This window comes from Aythya marila (genome assembly GCF_965140915.1).
Source record: "Aythya marila genome assembly, chromosome: 15".
Taxonomy (NCBI): domain Eukaryota; kingdom Metazoa; phylum Chordata; class Aves; order Anseriformes; family Anatidae; genus Aythya; species Aythya marila.
Window position 1 is genome coordinate 10,445,456 of NC_139056.1, and position 24,733 is coordinate 10,470,188.

Genomic DNA, 24,733 nt, shown 5'->3' on the forward strand with positions numbered 1-24,733 from the left:
ACAGTGGCAACTTAACAATTAACTGCACTTCTGTCCAAGTCTTGGCTTTCACTGACCATCAGAGGGGTTTTGGAGTGTACCGCTCTCCCTTTACTTTCATTCTCTTCCAAGTCCTTTGATACTGCAGAGTTTTCCTCAGAAGTGTCTTGCATAGCGACCCTAGATGCTTCAGTTGCATTTCCTCTGACTGTAATGTGTTCCCATCCACCCTACAGAAGATTGATAAAGAAACATAAAAGGAGAAACATCACCCTGTAATTACAATATTTGATGTGATGCTTTATGTACATTACTACTTTTATATGGCTTATTCATATGGAAAATAATCCTGCTCTGGGCTCAGTCAGAAAAAAGGCTCCTTATAAAACAAATCAAAATCTGATTGCATATGTAACTACCCAAAAAGGAATGTGCATATTCACCTCATCGTTTAAAATTCACATGCAGCACCCACCATTCACATTGCTGTTTCTTTTGCGCAGAGCACCTAGAATGGATGAGTGTAAGGAAGGGCTCTCAGAGTATTCCCCCTGCCTCTGGGTTGGGCTGGGGGGCTCTGAGCCTGCGCAGAGGTGGTGCTGGTGAGGGTTACCCCTTCCCTTTGGAGGCCCTGGGAAGAGGCTCCCATACAGCTGGGCTGGGAGACCTCAGCCAGGGTCCCCCCACATCCCCTGGGGTGCTGAGGTGCTAGTGGTTGCTGCCTCATGAGCTCCAGCTCTAAGGAAGCCGTCCTTCTGCCTGGCCGCAGGCCCCACTGATCTGGCCTGGGGGACTGCCCAGCCTCCTATAGAACCACTGCAGGTTTTCCACCCATCTGCAGTGGGCCAAAACATTGAAATAGCCTTTCTGAGAACACTGAGAGTAATAAAGGGAGCAACCAGGAGAAATAATCATGTGCAGAGGAGGAAGGAATCTACTTTTAAAAAATGCTACTTACTTTTATTAATTTTTCCATTATAGCTTTTAAATGACCTATTTAAAATGAATACTTATCAAACGCAAATAAATGACTTCCCAGCAATAATTGTACAAGCCATTATATTTAACTTCAAAAAGGAATTAAAACTGGAGAACAAACGTCAGTTTCCTGCAGGTGTGTGCAAGCTTTAGAAAGCTTGCCAGCTCAGCAGGCTAGTGCTTTGCTTTCCGCTCAGTGCCTATGGGCATTTGGTACCGGCCTTAAAGCAGCATGGTGTCCCCCAGCACTTACCCCAATTCCGTAGTCCCATGAGAGGCCTTTGGGCTCCATTGGCTGAACACCAGTGCGGTGGCACACTGTCCCACAGCTCAAACTGTGACTTCCTTGCACTTTGTCAGCTATCACCCAGACCTCAAAGAAAGCAAAAAGTGGCAGTAAAATGTATTCCTTGTGCTGCTCTTCCCAGACATGAAAATCCTGATTTTGCATTAATAGGCTAGTCTTGACTCTGGAGTAGGCCAAAACTGCTCTGATTTAGTCAGATAGCAACCAAACAGTTAACTAGATACCAGAGTTGTAGTGAAAACATTGCCAGATAGTAAGACTTGGCAGGAAAGAGATTATATATATATAACTTTTTTAAAAAAATATATTAATAAGGCTTTTTAAGTCAAAGGACTGTCTGTATCACTATTGCATTGGTCTCATTTTTTTGTCCTGCTGGTGGGATTGCAGCACTTAGATCATCATCTTGTGGAATAAATAAAGCTAAACAAAAAAAACATCCTGAAAAAAAATAATTACAAAAAAATGTTAAGTGTAATTTTTAGTAAACTAATAAGATACCAGGAAACTTAATACACACCTGGTCCAGGGGCCCTACAGACATTTTGCGGATATTATTTGATACATAATCCCAAGTAGATCCTTGAGGGTAGCTTGGTGTGATACCTTGCCGGTACCAAAGGTTGCCTATAAAATAAATAGTCCTGGTTACAGCTCTGCATAAAGTACTAGTAAACAACGTAAGAACTCAGTAGTTAATACTTTCTATGTTTTGTGGGCACGCATCACTGGGGGCATCAACTAATGTTTTACAACAAGGGAAGATGAAGTTCATACTTTGGAATTTGTATTTCTGCAGTTACAGAATCACAGAATCACAGAATTTTCTAGGTTGGAAGAGACCTCAAGGTCATCGAGTCCAACCTCCAACCTAACGCTAACAGCCCTCCACTAAACCATATCCCTAAGCTCTACAACTCATTATAACTTTCTTTTCTTTTTTCTTTTTCTTACTCATTATAACTTTCTGGAAAACAGCAGCTACACTGTTTTGAAAAATTTCTTGAGGAAAAAATATTTATATAAAGAACTATGCATTAGAGAAGTAAAACGTAAGGTCAAGATAGCTGAAGGAGACTGGTGTTAAAGGTTTGTTTCTTTCACAAAACAATACTTCACAATTTTTATTGCAATGGTGGTGCTATTTCTAGCTTTCTTAACAGGAAGATATTCTTCAGTTTTGTACATTCTAGGGTTTCAGACACAAAATCCTTCCACGGAATTCTCTTTGAGATTCACCTGGTACTTTTTTTTTTTTCTTGCAAAAACAGTATAGGCGATGCATTGTTGTTACCTATGGCACTGCATGTCTCTTTGAATACAAAAGAGTATTCTCTAAGAGCAGCAGTGCAAGCAGAAGGTTTGACTTGGACTCTCCTTTTTAAATCAATCTAATACCGATGTAGTTTTTCTACCAATGATAAATAATTTCTAAAAAATCCTTACCGTTCTTATCCAACACAAACACAGATGTTCGTCCTACTGAGACTTGTTTTAATTTTTGTTTTTGAGGCGAAGGAATATGGTACCAACAGTCACCTAAAAGTCAGAAATACTTGAGTAAAACACTGAGAAAACAGGACTATGTGTGAGAATTCTGGGAAGTATCTACAGTGGAAATGCATACCTGTGCAGGGAAACTGCGAATTACATTACACTTGATGGATTTTTGCTAGCTTGTTTTTAGAGATGAACACTTTTTCTAAATCACCCAAGTGAAAAGCAAATTAACTGCTCTAATTAACATGATGCTGATTATTCATATCCCTTATTTTGTATAGCCTATTGGAAAGACCTCTACTAAAAATTGTCTTCTCTAGACATGGCACTGTAGTAGAGCTTACATCCTGTATAAGAGGAAGATTGTAACCAAAAATTGTAGAAGTACTCACCTGCAGGTTTCTTTGGAGACACTGAGCCCCGGTAGAAGGCAGAACCATCTCTAGCAACAGCCCACACCTGGTAAAATGCTCCAATGGAGATGGAAATGAAGGGCTGATCTGTTCCCACATGAAGCCAGGATGTTCCCTGACAAATTGTGGAAGAAATTGTGAAGCAAAGTTTAAAAACTCCATGGGAAACCATGATAAAATTATTTTGATTGCTACCAAATGGGGAAAATCCTAGGTAGTAAAAAAGACTCTGAGTAATAATTCTTTTATGAAAAATAAAAAATTAGGATGACTGAACAGAAACAAGGTGTCTGATCCTCAAAAATACTTGGATATTTAACTCTTTGAAATTAATAGCAATGTTGGACTACACCAGAGCTTTTTCAGTTGAAATCACTGAAATTTAGGGACCTGCCTGTCTCTGAATGGTTGGGATAGAGATCTGTTCTCTTTCTTTCTCTTTCTTCTCTCCTCCTTTTTTCAAATAATACCTTTTTTGATTATATAGAGCAATAATCTCACAAAAATCAACAGACTGAAGTCTGTCTGGCTTCAGATTCCAGACACAGAATTCAATTTCTTGCTGTTGCACTGCCATACGGACCTGTGCTATTGTAGCAGACTGAGTAGGAAGAAGAAAAAAATCATCCCTATAAATTTTCATCTTGCAGTTTTTCTCCAAATTCCACTGAAAGTATATTTTCTTTCCAATTGTAAATATGGCTTAAAATTAGTGAATATCAACCCTAATTTGTTGTTTTAGCACATGTATTTTATTAGGAAAGATTGCTAATGAAGCTACTCAAACTATTTGTTCCTTTCTGTGTACCTTACTGGACATGTACTCATTATTTCTGTTCCAGTTCAAGGAAAAGTCAGTAGGTACATCCAGGCCCACCTGCCTTTGAAATAAGCAAAGTCAGTTCCAGGCTCTGAAAAGTCCATGGACAAACTCCTATTGCTATCAGAGCGCATTAGGTTTGGGACATAGGTTAGAAAACTTCTATCTCTGGGCAGTTAAATGAATAGGATATACACATTATTGATGATGGGGGGAAAAAAAATAGAACTAAGCTATCAGTGCAGAAAGTGGAAGTAAAGTACTTCATGAGGAGATACACAGGAGATAATTAGAATAGAGTCGTTCAATTAGAAGGGACCTTCAAAGATCACACAGGGATGAGAGGCTACTGCAAATAATGTAACACAAGCTAAAGCAGATTATGCAAGAGAAAGAATATTTTAAAAAAATGTGGGCAGAAAACTGTCACAGTTGATGGACAAAGACTTTAAAATCTGGGACACGAAAAGGAAAAAAAATAAGGTACTTTGACAGAAGGCACTGCATGACTCTGTGTATGTACTTGCATAATTACATTAAATACATTAATAAGGTGGTAAAAATAAACAAGGAGCCTTACAGCTGGGTTTTGCTGTGTCACTCCAAGTCTGCAGAGCACGTCTCCTTTGTCACTGATTGCCCACAGTGCTACTGATTCTTCATCAACCGCATCTGAACTGGGAATTATGGAGATGTCCCACAGGGTAACAGGAGGCACTTCCAGCCATGGCCCGCTGGTGACTATCTTACATTTTCTGAGGCAAAAAAAACCCAGACCCATCAGAAGTATGTACCTTCTATAACTGAACTTGTTCCCTGATCTGATCCATTGGTGACTTTAGTTTGAACAATCCTGAATTCTTCATTAAATAGGTACAGTAAGAATTAGCTTTTATTTATTTATTTTTTAATTTAAAAGGGTTTTCAACAATCATATTTTGCATCAGGTTTTGAATTCTGACAGTTTACATCTGTTCTGATTTCACAAGTTGTTTTTTGTTGTTGTTTAGAAAAAAAAATATAAAATCAAGGCCACCAAAGAAGGTTTTGCAGCTTCTAACTCTCTTCCTAAGCTCTGCTTCCTAACTCTCTAAAACTCAGTGGGCAATAGCTGAATCATGGTTGTTTGACCCCAGCTAGGAATCCCATTGTACTTCACACCCAATTCATTCCTTCCTCTGCCTTGGGTAAGGGAATCACTTTACAATTTGTTTTTTGGTGGCAACTGTTAAAAAGCAAATGTAGTATCCTGAAGTAAGCAGAGAAAAGGCAGTTTTGAGTTAAGAGCTGTCTTGGGGAAACTACGTTAGATTTTATCATCACAGCAGCTATTTCTGTTTATAAAGAATGTCCTAAAAAACTTGGGGCATTCCTCTGTTCCCAATTCTGAAAAATAAGATCCAGCCCTGAGCTGTTCCTTACCTGTTTGCAATTTTAAATTGATAGTTAAAGTAGGAGGAAATGTTTAAGTTTAAGGGTATTTCTCAAGTTGTTTATTTTGATCAAATGGATGTTATTTGGTTGGTTGAACATCGTGGAACAACAACAGTTTGCTTCAGGACCTTAGTTAGAAGATACTATACAAAGGCCAAAATACTAGCTTTGCAGCCTCAGTATCAAATAGAAGAATGCATAACTGTAAATTCACAGCAATTTCTTAGCATATTAGTTAGATAGCCTAGTACAGAGAGCATAGAAAAGCTGGAAAAACCGTAAATATAGATTTCCACTGCTTAATGGAATATAATGGCAGTTTGCTATTTTCCTGGACCCGTCTGAATACAGTGTACTTTGATTTAAATGGGGCTGGGATTATCTGTGGCCTGGTGCATGATATGTGGAATTCATATGTTAAAGTAACTAATAGAGATGACATAGTTCAGCTGTTACAAGTGAACTAGTATGTACTAATATACCTAGACTTTATTGTTCCTTGATTATTTACCGTAAGGAAAAACAGATACAGAGAATCACCAGCTGATTTTGTCTACAGGTCCCACAAAATCAATTAAGTTATCTACTGTAAAGGCTTCATATAGAGCCAGAGTGCTAAAGATCCTGAGCTTATCCTGGATGTGAGTTAGTTATTGCATGTTTCTTTATCACTTCTTTTGTTGATTGTGTGACAACCCTTCCCCTCAAGTAAAGGAGATGATAAGGGAGCAGCTATCATCAAAACTTGTGTTTCTATCTTAGTTCCTCACCTTGCCCAGCGCCTCCGTCGGACGAAGTCTTTCATTGTCTTGTGGCCATGGTAGGACCTACCAAAACAAAACGTGTTCACGAGGATGTCAGAGCATCTCCAATTTCAGTGACAGCCTGAGAGCATCGTCTATGTATCTGCCCACCAGACGCATCTGCTAACTTTAAAACACTTGGAACTTCTGTTTGCTAAGGTAACTTTCACCTTGCTGCCCTACCTCCCCAGCACATTTCAGTGTTAGTGTCTCCGTACCATGAGAGAAATCAAGGCACGCTTGCCCCTGTCAAAGTATGGTTTATGTGCAAAACAGCAAATGAGGAAACAAGAACTTAAAAATGCCTGCTAGGATTTTAGGCAGAAAAAGGTATCTCCTTACGCTGGAAAGTCTGCTGCATACTGCCAGCCTTCCCGATCTGTTCCACCTGAAGTACTAAAATCAATATACCAGTCGGATACCTATTGTCAGAAGGAGACAACAAGAAGCACAATCAATACCTACTGTATCATAAAAATAATCTCTTTCAGTATTTCCCTTTCTACTTTTTGGAGTGCAATGACTTGCTAAAAACCTTCTAATACGTGCAATATAAACTCATACAGAGGTTCCCAAGTCTTTTTAATTCAGCTGAAGACAAAGCAATCTGAAGAGAAGTCTAAGTCCCACTAAACAACAAAACCCCCTCAATGCTTAATGTTCTTTTGACTATGGAAGATTATTATTATTATTATAAATAGGCAAACAAAAGTTAAATGTAATGACAAACTCACAAAAAAAAAAAAAAGTCACTTGATTGCAAGTTTTGTATCCTATTTAGCCTTACTTTAGTAGTAAAAAGACTTTTAAAACAAACTTTACCCAAGTCCACTGTGGTGAAGGAGGCTTGGTATTGACTTTTGTACATTCCTGCAGGCCAGAGGCATCGCTCCACATGTATCTGTCCGTGGGCAGGCCTCTGCAGTGAGACAGTGCACAAGGAATGCAAGGTCATTTACAATAACATCATTCAAAAGGGGAGAGAGAAAAAAAATATCTCTAGCAGTTCCTGTTTTCATAAATGAAACAGTTTTCTGTCATTAAACTCTGTATATAGAAATATTATGTAAGTGAGGAGCACAGTGGGAAAGAATCTTTTTTTGCTTCCAGTCACACCAAACCTGACAACCATAAAAATATTTTTCTCTAGACTGATATTCCTCACTACTAAAAATTCCAAGGTGAATCCTGAGTGTCCATGGCATAGACACCCATATATGTAAATGCTTTTCAGTACTTCCATTTAAATATATTATTCAAGTATTAAAATATACAATGTATTTAGACCAAAATATACATGAACATATATGTAACCTAATAAGAACTTTCACTCTGTGGCCTTAATAATTAAAGGTATTGCAAGCAGGCACTCTTTGTGCACTCACAAAGCACAAATCTGTAGTGTTTTCCTACAAATGGATTTTGAATGGATATTTATAAATCTAGGAAATTCAAAAATTCTGTACCTTCCACCTCAGGTTAACCATAAATGTTGGAGGAGACTGAAGACAGAATATCTGTAGTAATTATTTCGAAAAGCTAGAACAACCCCCTTGATGCTTCATTTGAAATCAGTAAAAAAAGTACGCTCAATAAACACAAATCAAGTAAATAACCTGCTGCTGTATCCAGTGACTGGGTTCCACCGTTGGTTCTCATAGATGTAAACACATTTCACATCTGACTGCGTATAGATGTTATCAGCACTACTGGCCAGTCCTGGGAGAAATAAATCTTTTGGATTACACTGAAGCTAAACGTTCCAGATACTACATTTTAAATTCTATTAGCCACAATAATATTGTAAGATATTATATTACAAGATATTACAATATTTTTATAGCCATAACAATATTGTGTAAGACTGCAATACCAAGTCCTTCCTGATGTGTGGCCTGTTCTCTGTACACCCCTGCATATGACAAAGGCTAAAGGAAGGACAGCTGAAATCACTTGAAGAGCTGACCCAGTTGTGAAGATGAGAAAGAAACGTACACCACAGAACAGTCATCCCTACCTTGGATGAAGCCACCTCCATATCCACCAGTATAAACCCAAGCTGTGTGATCATATCCTATGCCCCACACTATGCCTTGGTTATTGCACTCTATCAGTCGAAGATGCCCTCCAACTTGACGCCAAAACCTGCCAGAAAAGGGACAGAATTTTACATTTACCCCATCCTACATACTACATCTGTCAGGAATCTATGCTTCCCCTGCCCCCTACAACTCTGTCATCCTAAGGAAAGGCAACTTTACTTGTTTGCTCAACCTCTGTTCATTCAGTTAATGAAGGCAGCTGCCAGTTGAAAGCATTCCCTCTGAACTGGAAAGGTTGCTGGAAGGAACCTGCCTGCCTTCACTGGGAATTTTCAGGCTTTGAAGTATTCTGCTTTCCTTTTATTTTATGGCTTATGTTTTGATTTCTTTTTTGAACTAGTTAGGATGATCTTGTTAGAATCTGTATGTCTTAGCAGCCATCAGCTGCCTCAGCTTTAACTTGGTCCTCATTTTTCTTAAAGGCAGGAATCACCTTTATCTGACAAAAAAACAAATCTCATATATATCTGCTATGGAGATTGGGAAAAAAGAGAAGGGATGTAATTCTCCCAATACTTCTAATCTTGGAAGGTTAATCCTTTTCTGGGGCTTTATGTAGCCAGTTGGCCATGGAACTTTTCTGGGGAAGAATGGGGAAAGTAAAGAAATTGCAGAGAAGTGTTTTAGTTATGCGAATGGTAGGAGATGGCTTCAATCACAGATCCCCTAAACTAAGATGTAAGAGAACATCAGTTTGTGATTTTCCAGATGCTGAAGGTGCTCTACCCTGAAGAAAAAGGACCAAAGTATTTCTGAAGTGTTATTATTCAAAGAAACTGGAGGCAGTTTTAAAAATTGAAGATTGGCCTCTGACCCCCCAGTTCTGAGCTTGTGCTTGGAGAACTTGCAGTACTACATTGTCACAGTTGTAATAGAAACTCTAAAGGAGTTTCAGTCCATTCCTGGACTGAAATGACAGTAGAGAAATGAGACTGTCAGATTTCCTGACTCAGATAAAACTGAAAACTCAAATTACATTACAATTACGATGACTAGGTTTACTTTTAGTGTAGGCCATCTCTTGATTTAGATCATTACTACATTAAGGATGCAATCCTTAAGATGCAAAATTTTCAAGTCATTTGTGATGGGATCTCAACCCAAATTTTTGAAATCACAAGAATAGCTCCATCATCTGAGAACTAAAATACAATTTGGTGAATTTCTTCAAATGCACTCATAAGCATGAAGGCAGCCATTAACCTTGTGATTGGCAGACATCTGCAGTGTGGTACACATTCCAACAGCCCATCAACGTCACCAACTTGACATGAAAGACAATCTCTGCTGGAAGGCACCCAATGCAGAAAGAACAGCTTCTGAAACCCCTTACATTTGATCACATGGCATCAGGTGTGGTCCTGCCTCCAGTTCAGGACTTGGCTCGCTAACGAAGATGTCTCCTTTACAAGTAACTGACCAAATGGCATGGTGAGAAGGGGGGCCTTGAATCCGTCTGCTTTCACAACAGGACATGTTCAGCAAAGACAGCTAAAAAACAAGAAGCAGAGAGCCAGAAGGTTACTTTTACAGCAAGAACAAAAACTTCCATATCGATGGTCCAGTACTACAAAATGGAATTTTAGCTTTGCAGGTTCTTACAAGTCAGCAAAGTGAACTAGCATTTTTTTCTCAAAGGCACTGGAATTCAGTGTTTTAGAAGTTCTTAACAGAATAACAGGAATTAACGTGGTTTGTAGCATTTGACCTTTATGAGGTGTCTTTCAGGTTTTCCTTTGCTTTGGTGTGTGTACACAGGCCTGCCTATAAGTAAGATTCTCTACAACAGTGACAACAGTTTTACCAATGCAGAGGAATAGACTCATTGAATTCAATTCCTAACTCATTCGTAGCCCAATCTATATCCAGAGGTAGGAAGGGAAGGAAAAGCAATGTTGGTTTTACTCTGGATAACTGTGGCTTCAGAACCAGTGCAAACTCTAGAGGAGACAGTAAGCCTTGGGTGCCCCTGACGGAGCTTGAAGAGGACTTCTAAAATGCTTAATTAGTGAAGATAGCTAAGAAGCCTAGATACTGTAAATGTAATGCTCAGATTTCAGAGACTAGCTTTTATGTTTTATTTCAAAAATAGCCAGGTTGAAATGAAAATTTCACTGAATTACCCAGTCATTCATTTCTTGTTCTGTTGTGGCTGCTAGGCGGATTGGCCATCGCTGCTTCGTCCTTTCAGGTGTATACAGGGCAAAGGAGTGTTTGGCTTCGTTCAGAACATCGACTATAATGGTGACTTCATTCAGGAACACATGAATATACTAAGACAAGAGAAAAAAAAATGAGACTAAGGTGAACTCAAGATATACCTTCCTCAGTGCTAGCATTTTTGCACTTCAAGACTATGAACAAGGCATTGCTGCCAAGGGTAGCAAAGAATAAATTCTTGGTGCAGAAGGAATGTTGTTCCTTATATGGGGCCCAGTATCCAGGCCTGCACAACCTCTGGTTCATGTTGCCGGTATGCATCAACCCTATTTGTGCAGACCCTAGCCAGCTAAGCTTGGTTCTTTCTTCATAGCCAGGAATGTTTTGAACTTCCAAAGGCAATCCTAATTAGTGCAAAGGTGATGGTTTAAGCAATGTGGATGCTTGCTGAGTGGGCATTTCTGACAGAGCATTAACAAAGCTTAGAAAAGCTTGCAATTCACTATTACCCTGGGCTACATTTGAATTGGTTCCCAAAACAACAGCTTATCATAATTTGCCTTCCCTAAAAAACTTTTTCTCATTCATAGGTTGTCTTTTGCCATACACAACACTGTTGGGGGTCTTGAGCTGGACACACCTTTTTCTCCTCATGATACATGTAATAGACGAACAGGATGCTGTCGCGCATTCCGTCACTCCCAGTGAACTGCTCAAGTGCCACTCGCACATCCATCCATTTATGAGGCTTCCAATTTCTCCACCATTGCAACATCCCAGTTTTAACCCAAACTGACTGTAATGCAAACACAAATTTTCAAAAGTAAGGAAACCACATGACTCTTCTTTCTTCCAAACGTTATTTCTTGTGACCACAAGAAATCTCTGCTATAGGTCTGTAAGGTCTGTATCGTATCAGTTACTTCTGACACAGTATTCAGAGTACACCAGTATTCAGAAAGCTGAAGACAAAATGAAAACTGACAAAACTGGATAGAAAGGCACTGGAATGCCATGTGTACATCAGTGTTAACATTTGACTTCTGCAAAGAATGCAATAGCACACAGATACTAATTCTTTACTCTAACACAATTTCTGTTCCAATTTTGAAAGATTTTGACATAATCCTTAAACCAAACTCCCTCCACATAAACTGAACTAAAGCCCCGGACTCCAAGTGTTTTTAATTAAATGAATTGCAGACTTGGCAATTGGCATTTGGTAATTAGCCATGAAGGGACCAAAACCATGAATGAATCTGAAAAGAGACCAGGAGCTGATATTTAAGTGCTGTTACTGATATTATCATCACTGATTAATTTATGCAAGTTATGTTGATCACCTAAGGCTCACAGAGAAGAAAAGTTCACCTATGTGAGTCACTGTTTCAATTAAGGAGCCTCATCCTGTAGTGGAGTAATTCTTACAATATTCCACTGTTGCAAATGTTTCTCTGAATTTAAGGTTTCAATATATGAAATAATGGCTGACCAATGCTTCAGTTGCTCCTACACAAAACTGTCAGCTAACATTTTTAGATGAAGATTGCTAGTCCATGTTTAATAAGCCACCAGTTTCCCACAGGGGACCCAGACAGTGATACTCCAAGAAAGCTGTCACAGACAGAAATCAGGAAGAGATTAAAAAGCTAACAGCTAAGTTCAGATGAGTACATCAGAATTGTACCACTGATGCCTAGTACTGACAGATCTAAGTGCTCACAAGACAGAGGTAGATATCCTCGTTGCTTACCTGCTCAACAGCCTGTTCGTAGTGCCTGAAATTCTCCAGCTCCCGCTTTGTCCTTTCACTGAGCTGCTGAAAAATTTGCTTTCGCCATGCTGCTGTCTGTGCTGGAGTGATAGACAGAGAAAGAGACTGCACGGAGGACGACAAACCTACAACAGAAGCAAAACCAACACCTATCAGTGAGCTCTGAATACAGTCCTGTGAAAAAGTATCATGATACTGCTTTAAACGCTGGACCAAATCAACCCAGTCTAACAAAATTTGCTAATTAACGCTTTGAAATCAGTGTATTAAAGCCAAGCTTTGTAAATAATGCATCAGAATGGAACTGCTATATGATTATATTGAATCTTTCAATGCTGTAACTTTATACAAATGGGACTTACCACTGAACTGCAAGATAATTAGATAATACAATGCATTAAGAGTTATGCTGTTAGTAAGTACCAGGACGCCACAGCTCATGGTCTATTTTTAAAATATGGTTATACTCCACTGTCTTTCAAAAATGTAAATTCCAGCCTCATCCAGGTATCACTGGGGCTCACATCCACAATGCCCCTCAGTAACTTCAGTCTTACCCTTACCTCAGCAGGAATGGTAGTGGCAAGGTGGTATTTGTGGCATCGGCATCTCTTAAGAGAGCCTTTTTCACTGCTTCTAGTTACTGTTCAGTGGTATTAGGGGTTTAGCCTGAAGTTGCAGTTTCAGTGCCATTAAAAAAAAAGATGCAGTTCCAGCACACTGATTATTTTATAAAATTCTTACAGAAACTCCTTTATCACCTTTACACTTACATATCTCAGTCCCAAAGTGCTTTACAGTTAAATACATGCAGCACTATGCTCAGACACGGAGCGTAACAACAAACTGCAGGAAGAGCAGTAATCATAAGTTTTGTGCCAAGGTTTTGTTTAAAACAAAAACACATTATTATTTTTTTTAAGAATACTGACTAATTGAAATTGGAAATTGAAGTCTGCTGTGGTGCCTGGACTGTACCTGAGGAGACAGTGAACCATTTCAGTGGGCTGTGCAAATCCACAAGGCAGCCTCCCCCAGACACCCAGGCCCACAGCGGGTGCTCATCGGCTCCGTACTGCTCCTCAGCTCCCACCGAGAACATGCCAAGGGAAGACAGGCTGGACGTTTCTGCAAAGGTGCTGACAGAGAGGACTGGATGCTTCTGAGCCTCCTTTAAGTCAATGTTTGTCCACTGCAGTTCTGCAGAAGGATTTGGGTTTGTAGACTTAAGGCTTTCAAGATTAGATTTCTTATTACCAGTTGAAGCAACATTGGCTTCTCCTTGATCAGAGTCCAGAGGATCCACAGTCAAATTTGCACATATTTCTGCTGTCTGGTTGCCTGCGCTGCTACCACTGCCACTGGCTGCAGCTCCCATCGGGGGAGTGTTGGCAAGGTACGTGGGGATGCTTGGAAGATCTGTGTCAGAGGAAGTGTCTGCATCACCAGGAATGACCGCATTTGTTTGGTTCTGAATATCATCAGTAAAGAAACAGCCAGCACTGAAGGACAAATAGATAATTCATTAACTATAATTCAAAACATTATAAATTAACACAGGCCTGAGACAACAGACAGACAGAAATTGACAGAGTGTTGCAGCTTTAGGAGAGAAACAGCACACTTCCTTTTAAAGGTCAAAATCTATCATTAAGAAAAAAAGAGTCTAACACGGATCTAAGAGGAGATCTCATTGATCTTCGTAAAAAATCAGGGGTGTTGGCTATCAGCAACTCCAAGAAAAACACTGAAGCAACATCCCATTTTCAGGATATGAAATAATAAATAGATTTATTTTTTTTTAAGCCCATTATTAACTTTGTGCTTTTTGTCTTAGCTAGAGAGGTCTTCTACTCAGAGCACTCTGACTTAAGTAGCTTCTGTAGCATGCCGGCTGCATTGTCATGTCTTGCACAGCCAACAGCAAGCAGTCAGCAGGGAGTTACTGGTCTAATCTCTCAGGAAAGAAACGTACAGTGATGCTCTGGAGAAGGATAATCACTAAGTGAAGCTGACACTCCTTCACGTTACTTCACATGTAACATTTTATCTTTTTAGAGACCAGCTCCAGATAGGGATAATAAAGGCCAGAAGAACACACTGTGCTGGAAGCATGCAGTGAATTCCAAAGTAGGAGCATCAGCTTCTGACTGCAGCAACTGCTGCTTATTGTTAATTTTAATGGCAAAAAAGCAAATGCTTTTTCGGCATGCCTAATGGTTAGAGATGCCTTCCCTGCTCTTCCCTGTCTGTACCACTTGAACGTACAGAATGTACAGAAGTATGTCCTAGCACTGAAACTCCTGGCATATAGAGTCTCAAGCAGGTATTTTACTGTGCACCTGAGCAGACTTGTTGAGCTCCCAGTCTGAGATCTGTCACTGTCTCGGCCGCATACAATTGCTTTCCACGTCTTCCCACTGAGCTCACTTGGTGTGACACCTTGGCGAAAATAGATTGCCCTGTCATCACAGCCAATCCCCCAGACCTAGGGAAGGAAAGGGCTTGGTGAAGGAAATGGCACGGAATGCAGGAAAAGAGCATGTACAAAAAGGTGCAGTGGTGGAAAATTCAGTGCAAAAACCCGACAGACTCAGCATTTTCCCTTTCTGTTTTTCTTTACTGCTGATACTGTAGATGCAATATGAAATTCAGTACCATCAAAAGAAGACTGAACCTGAATGTCTGACAAGAGAGACAGGCTGACTGTTGTATTCTGGTGAGGAATGCAGCCATGCCTTCCTTCCTAGCAGTTCAAGCACATGGACCTCTTGCTCAGCTGTCCATATTGGCACTGCTGACAGTTCACATGTGAATACTATCTGCACAAACAGGAACACAAATAACCTCACAACTGGTATACAGGTGTCTTACCTGATTATTTAAGCCTACGTTTACCATCATCATGTCTCCAACCATTTCAATCCAGCTTGTTCCACAAGGATTATGTGAATTCACACCTCTTCTAAACCATACCTACAACGACAAAAGTCTGTAGTTTGCATTTTCTGTACAAGCAGGTAGACAGCTGGAATTTAATTTCTTTAGTGGATTAGTCTTAATCTCCAATACTGACTACGGCATTGCCTTGAGAAGTCACTTACCTCCATGTTCGTTTGTTTTAATCAGGTGAGGATAAAATAATTCTAATAGTAACCAGACAATGTCTTTATGACCAACTAAAGCCTGAAGAGCCCACAAGGACACATCATGCTATGACTTTCTGTGACAGAGTTAGTTTCTCAGCCATTGGGAAAATATTTGCTATTACATGTCAATTGTAGGCTATTTTTGGTGACTCTAAATCAACTTCCAAACAGTGTTGCTGTGAAGCTGAGCTGACAGAGGGAACTGACAAAGGGTTTTTTTTTAACTGGTACTGCTCTTTAAATTGTCTTAGATTAGTTTTTACCAATGAGAAAGTGTCTGTGGGCTGGGTACCTGGAAAATCTTCCAGTTATGCATCTATATTTAGGATATAGTCTTATAATGACAAGTAGCTACTTTAGAACTTGTTGGTTGAAACATGTTACAGACTGTGTACTTGACTACCTTTGGCAAACCTGAAGGAAAACCTACTAGCTTATTTACATTTCTTATAGTGGTTTTAGGGGCAGATGGAGCAGGCTGGACAGTCAGTTGCCATGGCTCAGCTGACAAGCAGTAACTCATTAAACCAGTGTAACTCAATTACTTAAAACAGCTTAAAATGTTTGAATTACTTAAAACACATACGCTTATCCCACAATAAATGCCCAAAGGGAGAGAGTTACACCAATGATGTAAATACCTTGATTTGAATCACTTCCTCATGTAAAGAAGCCCATAAGCCACACAGCCTATGAGGAATCTCATTCATATTATCCATCTTATTCTTAAATTGTCTGTGATGTCAAAGTAAGAATCTTGAACTGTTACAATGTCTTTGTGTTTGAAATCAAACACATTTTCTTCCCAAACAGAATTAAACCCTGTTTTTGGATTCAATATGAAGGGATTCATTGAAGGGAATATTGAAGTTGCACGCAAGTACGTACATGTGTATCATAAACCACAGCATATTCCTGTAACAGCATGGGGACTGGAATTACCCAAACCATGCGTATAGGGAGTCCAAATCATCGACATTTCCTATGAAAGTTACATGCCCATTTCAGAAAAGCAGATAAAAAAAGGGAGAAAAAAACAGAACCAGAGCATAACACCTCTTACCTTCCGATCTTTTGTAACGCACCACACCACATCAACTCCCACAGAGACGTGCATAATCCCATTTTCAGAGCTTGGGGACTCCACAATACTCCAGGAAATTCCTGCAAGAAACAAAGCCCGGAAGCCATTGTAGGTTATTTCCTTATGCAACATTACAAAAATCAAAGAGGTTTCATGCTAAATGTAACAACACTTCACCTTGAGGGTTATTCCTATCAATTCCTTCTCTCACAATAGCTTGCCCTTCCCAAAGAGTTGCCCAGAGGAGGTCATACGGTCCACAGCTGATCTGTACAACTTCACCAGGAGTGGTGATTAAGGACCACATGGAACCTTCTGGATTGTGATGGCAAACGTTTTCTCTGTACCACACCTAGACAAATTTAAAAAAAAAAAAAAAAAACACACAAAAAAAAACTTACAAAATACTACTACAACAATGAAGCTATTCAGAGAAGCACGATGACATCCTGATGAAAGAACAGTCCTCCTTTAACAACAGTTGTTCGTTTTTTTTTAATGCAGTGTTTGCACTGGCTGTTAGAAGTATTTTTTGATGTCAATTATGCTGTTGAAGACTATTTCCTTATGTACTAAGGGAGGAGGTGTTTTTACAGATTAGCTTTTATCATGGACTTGAATCTGGATTGGGCACGTGACCTGTTGCTACAAGTTCTGTGTATATTTCAACATTAAAAGCAAAACAAAACACTTTGTTATATCTCAAGGCATGTTAAAAACAAACAAACAAACAAAAATACAAAACAAGAATGAACAAATAAACAACACGAAAATGTTCCTGTTAGATGAGAGCCCAACCTCGCTTTCACTGAACAGAGCTTGCCACAACATAGGTAAAAATTCCATTCTCTGCGCAGCCTGCAGTGACATCCCGGCCATCTGCCAGTCATGCTCTGACTGCCTGCATGATTTTTTTCACTCCAGTCAAAACAGGAATGTCAAAGAAAGCATCCTGTGGTGGTCATACAAGTGCTCCAAAAGACGACTGCGGCATGCTAAATCACCAGTTTTAGAAATACATTCTTCCTCTAGAGACTTTTACTTTGAGAAATGAAAGCATTTTATAATGTCAGTCAAGGTAAGCCTGCAGAGTGGGATGCGAGTCACTTATTACGGGGAAGCCTGAGGCACAGGGAATTTCATTTTAAACAATTTAACCAAGATTGCTTGCCTCCCCAGGCAGTGTCAAGTGCAAGTGCAGTCTCAGGCTACCTGTTACAATTACTACATTCTTCCTTGTGAGACCGCAAGTTAGAAATTGTCTAGAGACAAAGGAAGGCTACTCAGATGCATGCTCTAACAATGAAGGAAGGAAAGCAAGAAGCTATCTCTACAGTACTGAGCAGAAGATGAGAAGCATTACAATGGGCCTAAAACTAGAAACAAAACAACAACAACAAAAGAAAGATGTATAGTTTTCAAAGGAGAATAAATTCAAAACATTCCACAGTTGGATTGCGTATTGCCAAGTCTGGAGACTCAATCAGTAACCTCAAATCTCTCGATCCTAGAGAATTTTAGTAAGGAGCAGGCCTGCTTGCACAAGCAGTGTAGTTCCTTACCATAACAAACATGCCTTGCTTTAAAAGTACTTAACTCCTTTTCAGTAGTAATTTATATTAGAAAACGTATGGAATGTGCACGTACCCTTCCTTGCAAAGAAACCGCCCACACTGATAAACGGCCAAGAGGCTCATCAGTGATTTCCCATCCTCCAATTGAGATATCATTGAAAGGGTCTGGCAACTGATCCGGATCATCCCGTGATACGATCTGGAGCGAACAGAGGGAAGACTGAGAACAGAAAAGATGCTGCAAATGGATAGGCCATTTTGCCAGTGGCTTAACTTGCTTTCTGCAGGTTAGTTTTAGTATCGCTTCTAAAGAGGCTAAGCATGGAGCTTCTTTCTCTCATTGAAGGCTGCTATATATAAAGGGCGGGGAAACACTGCTGAAGCAGCATGAAAAAGTCTTTGTTTCAGTCCCAAACTAAAGGAAAGTTTTGCTCACAGAACATTCCAAACAGATGTTCTTTGAGTTGGAAAGCTGGAACATCTCAATTTTTGCACATTCTCAAAATGAAGCAACATTTATTAAATAACAGTTATTTATACAGATAAAGGACACAGCTGGTTAAATGATGCTAAGCAGGTGCCATCTCAAAAGAGAATGCTTTGTCAATAACCAAAGGAACTTCAAAAGTTAGCAAGAAATTTGCAGAGGATTTGAACATCTATCTCCAACCAACTGCATTAACATGAGATTTGGTACCTTATTACCACAAGTTTCTAAGAAAAATCCCAGCTTTCCGTTTAAGCTTGCAAGAATTACAAGGTTGGAAGTCAAGGAATAGAAGTCTAACCTCCAGAGCAGCAATAATCAACTATAAGTGCAAGGGAATTAATTTTTATTTAAAAAACAAAACAAAAACAAAACAAAAAACAATGGTTTAGTTAATATTAAAAAGATATCCAGAACCTTTGCCCAAATATCCCGTGATTTGTATCTCCTGTATCTGATCCATCTCCTGCGTCTCACACAAGAATTCCATTTCTTATCCTTTGTGTAGGTGCTGGGGAAGTCTATGGCATAAGTCCAGCCCTGCAAACAGAGGTTTTCTTTTGTGAAAAACTGGACCAAGAAAAAGCTTGAAGTCTTAACTCAGAACGATTCTGCACAAGAGTCATTCCTAACAGTACAGGCTACTGTGCATGTCTTAACAGCCTGATTAACAGACGAGCTAATTCTGTGAATGATTTATGAATCATGTCCTAATTCCTCTGCATGACATATACAGAACAAACAAGATACAGTAAAGCACTTTGCTTTCTTCATAGTACGTTTTTAAATAGCAATACGAAGTTGGCAGCATTTCTTGGCCTGATCCAAAGAGAAAAAACAACTCCTATGGACTTCAAAAGCCTTCAGACAAGATCCTTGCTTGTTTTGTATTATAGCTGAGCTATTTCCCAGAAAGAAGTAGCTATGGGAAGTTAAGAGGTACCTTTTATTTTTACAGACCTTTTGCCATTTTATAAAAGTGCCTTTTATTTTACAGACTAAGGATTCCCAGAATAGATCTCTTTTTGGTATTGTTCACCTACCCCTTTCTCTGTTGGTTCCCCTCCAATATTTTCATCCACATACCAGTCAGACTCCCACTCCCAGTGTGGTGAAGGCAGTGTGAAACTATCAAGCTGCTGATGTTTTAGCCCGCTCACATCACTCCACTGCCAGCGGTCACTGGGCAATAATTTCTCACAAAAGCCACCAACAGGATTCCAGCGCTGCCAGAAATAATAACAAAAATGTTGTATTTGAGATCACATCACCTCATTGGACATCTACAGAGCCCTAGTGAGTCATAAATTATACCTTTTTATTTTTTTTCTGCAGTAGAAGAGGAATAATTCTTGGGGTGAATGAGCAAGTGATCATGCTGTAGGTCCCCAGCTAATATGGTCTTTGGTAGAAGCTGTTTTAAAGTATCACAGAAGGACTGACTGCAGAGCTAGTCCCGACCAAGCAAATTTCAACTACATAAATAGGAATGATGGATGATATAGTTTACTACTTACAGTGCATTTTTCTTTGGTGATGTATGGCACCATGATATTGAAGCATTAGGATAACTCCTGTGTAGATAGCTTTGGGACTTTTAAGGTATCTCACGTGAGAAAGTTGACTAACACATGGCCTACACTAGGAAAACACCATAGTTTCACCACCAGAAACTATGTAAAGACAACTACATCAATGAATCTTCCTGTATCATATCTTACTGATTTTTTTTTTCCTAAATCAGTTATAGGACAAGTAACTTGCTAGGCTCTTCACCAATGCAGTTGCGGTTTTTCTTTTTTTCCGCCTCAGTTTTACCTGCTATAGAAACACTGGCAAGACTGGTTAGGTAATACTGTCCTGCATTTTAGGGCATATGGGAAATTAGTTGTTTAATTACATTGCTGTTATGCAAAATATTACTTTTTCTTACTAAGAATCTTACTAAACTGCTTTGCACATTGTCTGTAAACTACTTGAGTTTAATTCTGTTCTCTTGCACAGTATTTCCTTTTGTAGTTTCTAGTGTTTTGTTTTCCATTTTTTCATAGGCTAGAACAAACAAAACAAAAGTTTTAAAATAACAAACCAAATCGATTTTCAAGTTTTGCATTTTTTAAAGTACATGCATATTTACTTAGCAAAATGAATATTCTTAAATGGACAGAAACTTGTATCAATGTTAAATAATGTATTAAATTAGTTTGTTCTATCTTTACCCATGTAGATAGTTAATGTATTTTCTCAACTTACATTTATCCTGTTACCCCTTAGAAAGCAGGGAAATGTGTTGAAGAGAATTATTCTGTTTTATCTCACAAATAACTTTTGGTGAAGTTAAAAACAAAACAGATAAATTTACTTAAAAACATTGTTAAAAACATTATTTTGATGTATCTTACATAGAAAAGATCATCTTAATAACACTTCTATACAAAAAAGAAAATTTGGAAATGTACTTTAATGAAGAGTTAATGCTTTTACTAGAGAATTCCTTGATACATTTAAAAATAGTATTTCAAAGAATTCTCGAGAATTCTTTGAAACATTACAAAAAGAGTATTTTGTAAGAATAGTGTATTTTTGTTGCCTGTTACACTGGACATTTTCTTAAGGAAACTGTTTTTCACCAAGGAAAGGAGCACATCAGGTGGAATGGGTGAAACAGCTTGCATGAAGGATGCTGCAGTGCACACTGTTCCTTTAGCAAGAGCCAGAAAGTATAACCTTCCTTTGGGAATTAAAATATTAAAATAATAACCTATTCAATGCATATATACTCTTCAGAAACATGAGGTAAAAAATGAAAAATAAAACCAAACAATCAGTCTGTGAGAAAAACCTACAGAGACAGCTAATCTAAGGATTTGCTTGCTGAAGAACATATAGCAGAGGCACGTGTAGTGTTCCATACCTGATTCTCATAGGTCTCTTCCTGGTATCTAATAGGAACATCACCTGAGAACACATAGGTGTATACTTGATGATCGCAGGCTATTCCCCAGCAGCACTGCTTGACAGCAGAGACCCGTTTGAATTCCAGCTGTGTATCCTTACAGAGCTCCCAGTGCTGGCCAACGGTGGACAGAGTGTAAACCCTCCCAAAAATGTCAACAGCCCACAGAAGGGAACTGGACATGGCCATGTCTGAAAGGCAAAAAGGAGGTATTAATGGAAATGACAGTTATAAAAAATGGATCTCAAACCTACAGTTCTGCTCAGAGCCAGCACCAGTCAAACTAAAGAGAAAATTAAAGAACGGTCTTTTATAAACAGCCCATGTGAAGCTGACAGCCTTTGAGTCAGAGCCACACATTTATACACCTTATAACAGTCTGAAAAGTCTTGTGAAAGACCTTGCTACTGCCGCTCTTGTCCATCCTACAGGACCTCGCAATGTTAATACGACAGTTTTGGCAGGCTGAGGACAGAAGCCAACAGCGAACTGAGACACACTGATGAAGTAGCACGGAGTGTTTCATAGCAGAAGGCTTCGCTCTCAAGAGCTGGTCATGCCGTACACACACTGCTCATCTCAGCTGCACAAAGCCACAGTGTCTCATGGTACCTCCTCCTCAGCCTCATCTTGCCATCTACCAACACAAGTGCAAGGGAAAGAATGTGAACTGAGAATTCTCCATAAACATGCATATAGTTTTAGTTCTTGGACATCTCATGCCTACAGACAGATATTTCAGGCACTACTGCTACCAGGAAACCTCTTTCCAAAGCATGCTGGTGACCACTCTGGGATCTAATATTTATTTAATATACATAGGTGTGATATTTATTTAAGTATACACAGAGCACTGTTTGACAGCAGAGAATTGTTTGAGTTCCATTCCAGTTTTATCACTTAAGTAGCTGCTATTTTCTGGGCACTGAAGCTCTCCCCTAAATGGAGGGGTCAGCATTTTCTTTGAGGTAGGTGTAGGCCAGTCCTTTCAGAAATCAAGAAAAGATGGCTTATTTCTGCCAGTTGCTCTCTGGATGCCATTAAAACCAACATGTTTCAGTTGCTCTGTATGTGCAATAAAACTAGTGATGAGTATTTTGAACTTTGCCTCCAGTTCTATAAATATGTAGTGGAGGACCAGGAAGGTAAAGGTAAAATGGAGAACTCACAGCCAAACCAGTGAAACCTGGCTTAGTCACTGTGGAACGCCACTTCTCCATGGTCAAGCACCAACTTTGCTTTCAACAGATGAGCCTGAGGAGGCTCGCCTGCAAGCTTTCTGACAGGTAATTAGCAGAGACGTGGGGGGACTCATTTGTACCTTGTGCTTTAATGCAGGAAAGAATCAATGCACATCTGGAAACAGCTAAGCCATGACCTGCATTGTAAACGCACAGGTAATCCCTGGGAGGATGCTTCTGAAGGCAGGAGGAACACAAAGTCCCATCTTCTGCTGTGCTGGAATTCTTTTATTCCTAGTGCTGCTGCTGCTAAGTACCTACAAAACTGGGTCCATCAAGGAAAAAAATGGTAACAGTGGGAAGAAAATTTGCAGTAGTTGAGAATGAGTGAAAGCCAGGGGAGGTCACAGAGAAAAATTCTCCTGCTAGTTGTGGCAGCATAACTATGATGAATCCTCTGGTTTGGGCTTCTTGGTTTTGTTGTTGTTGTTGCTGGGAGTATCAACACTCTGTGCTTTATCCCAGATCAGCAGTACAAACCTTGAGAAGTTAGCCTTGCGGGACAATCTTCCTGGGAATCTTCATTTCAGCTCTCACAGGAAAACAAAGATAATTTTGTGTTAGGAAATAGAGGTGAGAAATAGGGCATGTATAACTGGCTTCACTCTTGGATCAGCCATTTACCTTCTTTATCTGCATTTTACATTGGTAAAAAGAGGTTAATACAGAAAGGCAAAATGTGGAAATATGGAATGGAAAGAAGCGAGGATGAGATGAAAATTATGTATCACTGGGAAAACAAAGCCCACGAAAATAAGCCTGTTGGTGTAAGCATTGAAAATTCTGCAGAACAGTCTGTAATGGAGAAAAATATGCTTTTAATGCTGAGCAACCAGAATGCCAGCAAGTCTGGAGTAAAGGAAGCATTATGGATAATGCAATGAAGAGATCCACAGTCAGATAATAAAGAAAAGTGATGCCTGGCTGTATTAAAGATGGGCAGGTATACAAATGAAGTATACCTGAGGTGTACCTGAAGCATACCCAGGCCTGGGTCTGGAAAGACAGTCCAGGCAGACAGACAGGTGCCTGGAACAGTTCAGAAATAGGCAGTGGAATTTTCAGTTATCTCTAAAATGATGAAGATAGGAAGAATATAGACAAACATGGATGGGATGGAATTAAACTAATCTGAGAAGATGCAACCGAATTAAAATATTCAAGGCAGCTGAAATAAGCGAGTTTCCGGATATTCTTTCCTTTGATCTTATCAGACCGTTTAGAGAAACACAGGATGTGAGAATGCATTTGGGGTTATTGACTACCTTTAAGAATTACATTTAGGCCCCTTTGCGCTGGCAGTGCTGCAGAAGATTACAGCAAACGCTGCTGGGCTCTCAAGGCCGCTCCGTGCCGCTGCCTCACGCCGCTGCCTCACGCCTTGCCCGGCGGGCTCGGGGCGCAGCAGGGCCAGCAGGGCGCTGCGTTCCCCTCACCCCTCAGCCTCGCCAGGCCGCTTCTGGTACAAGCGGAGCTATCCCAGCGCAGAAGGCACGCTACTCCGATGGACAGGCCGTGCTGCGGGATGAAATTCCCCACTGCCTGCCCTAACACCCACTGCCAGCGAGCTCGAGAAGAAAAGCCCCGTTACCAAGCCGGAGGAGCTCCTCGAAGGACAGCGCTTCAGGGGTGGGCTCGGCGGCGGCTGGCAGCAGGGCTGCGCCCCCCGGCGAAGCACGCACTGGCACCCTGAGGCGACGGCAACCCGCCGGAGGGACACGGGCTGCCGGGGACCCGCACGGCTCCCCGGGGCACCGCTGCGGCTTCTCCACGGTTCCCCCCGCGGCCTCGGGGCCGGCGCCCGCCGCTCCCCGCCCGGCCCGGGGCGAGCCCCTCACCTGCCTCCCGCCGGCCTGCCCCGCTCCCCGCTCCCGCCCCGTCCGGCCCGGCCCCGCGGGGCGGTGACACCGCGCTCCCTCTGCCCGCGCCCCGCCGCCATTACGCGGCCCCGCGGGGGCCCTCCGGGCCGGCC

At 40.4% G+C, this 24,733-nt stretch overlaps 2 protein-coding genes across 13 annotated transcripts in view; one reads left to right on the top strand and one right to left on the bottom strand.

Moving 5' to 3' along the window:
• The window catches only part of LMTK2 (lemur tyrosine kinase 2), a 59,950-nt gene extending 52,146 nt beyond the window's left edge, over nt 1-7,804 (top strand). The window contains exons 15-16 of one of the 2 annotated variants that reach the window (XR_014318545.1): nt 6,194-6,393; nt 7,713-7,804. The gene's annotated coding sequence lies outside the window, so the exon portion shown is untranslated. Of the gene's footprint in view, nt 1-6,193; nt 6,540-7,712 lie in introns of those variants that run through there. The other variant, XR_014318546.1, reaches the window with a different exon arrangement.
• TECPR1 (tectonin beta-propeller repeat containing 1) overlaps nt 1-24,733 on the bottom strand; it is a 27,950-nt gene continuing 3,217 nt past the window's right edge. For 2 of the 11 annotated variants that reach the window (XM_082772674.1, XM_082772672.1), the window contains exons 2-25: nt 21,479-21,711; nt 19,608-19,790; nt 18,982-19,104; nt 18,151-18,276; nt 16,681-16,855; nt 16,483-16,583; nt 15,145-15,246; nt 14,613-14,758; nt 13,249-13,772; nt 12,250-12,395; nt 11,137-11,292; nt 10,460-10,609; nt 9,670-9,827; nt 8,252-8,379; nt 7,851-7,953; nt 7,057-7,153; nt 6,577-6,656; nt 6,202-6,258; nt 4,578-4,752; nt 3,157-3,292; nt 2,711-2,803; nt 1,785-1,891; nt 1,211-1,330; nt 1-209 (exon numbers count right to left, since the gene is read on the bottom strand). In XM_082772674.1, coding sequence (XP_082628800.1) covers nt 12-209; nt 1,211-1,330; nt 1,785-1,891; nt 2,711-2,803; nt 3,157-3,292; nt 4,578-4,752; nt 6,202-6,258; nt 6,577-6,656; nt 7,057-7,153; nt 7,851-7,953; nt 8,252-8,379; nt 9,670-9,827; nt 10,460-10,609; nt 11,137-11,292; nt 12,250-12,395; nt 13,249-13,772; nt 14,613-14,758; nt 15,145-15,246; nt 16,483-16,583; nt 16,681-16,855; nt 18,151-18,276; nt 18,982-19,104; nt 19,608-19,790; nt 21,479-21,709 — 3,615 coding nt within the window. In that variant the 5' untranslated portion in view covers nt 21,710-21,711 and the 3' untranslated portion in view covers nt 1-11. The other 9 variants (XM_082772670.1, XM_082772669.1, XM_082772671.1 and 6 more) reach the window with 9 other exon arrangements.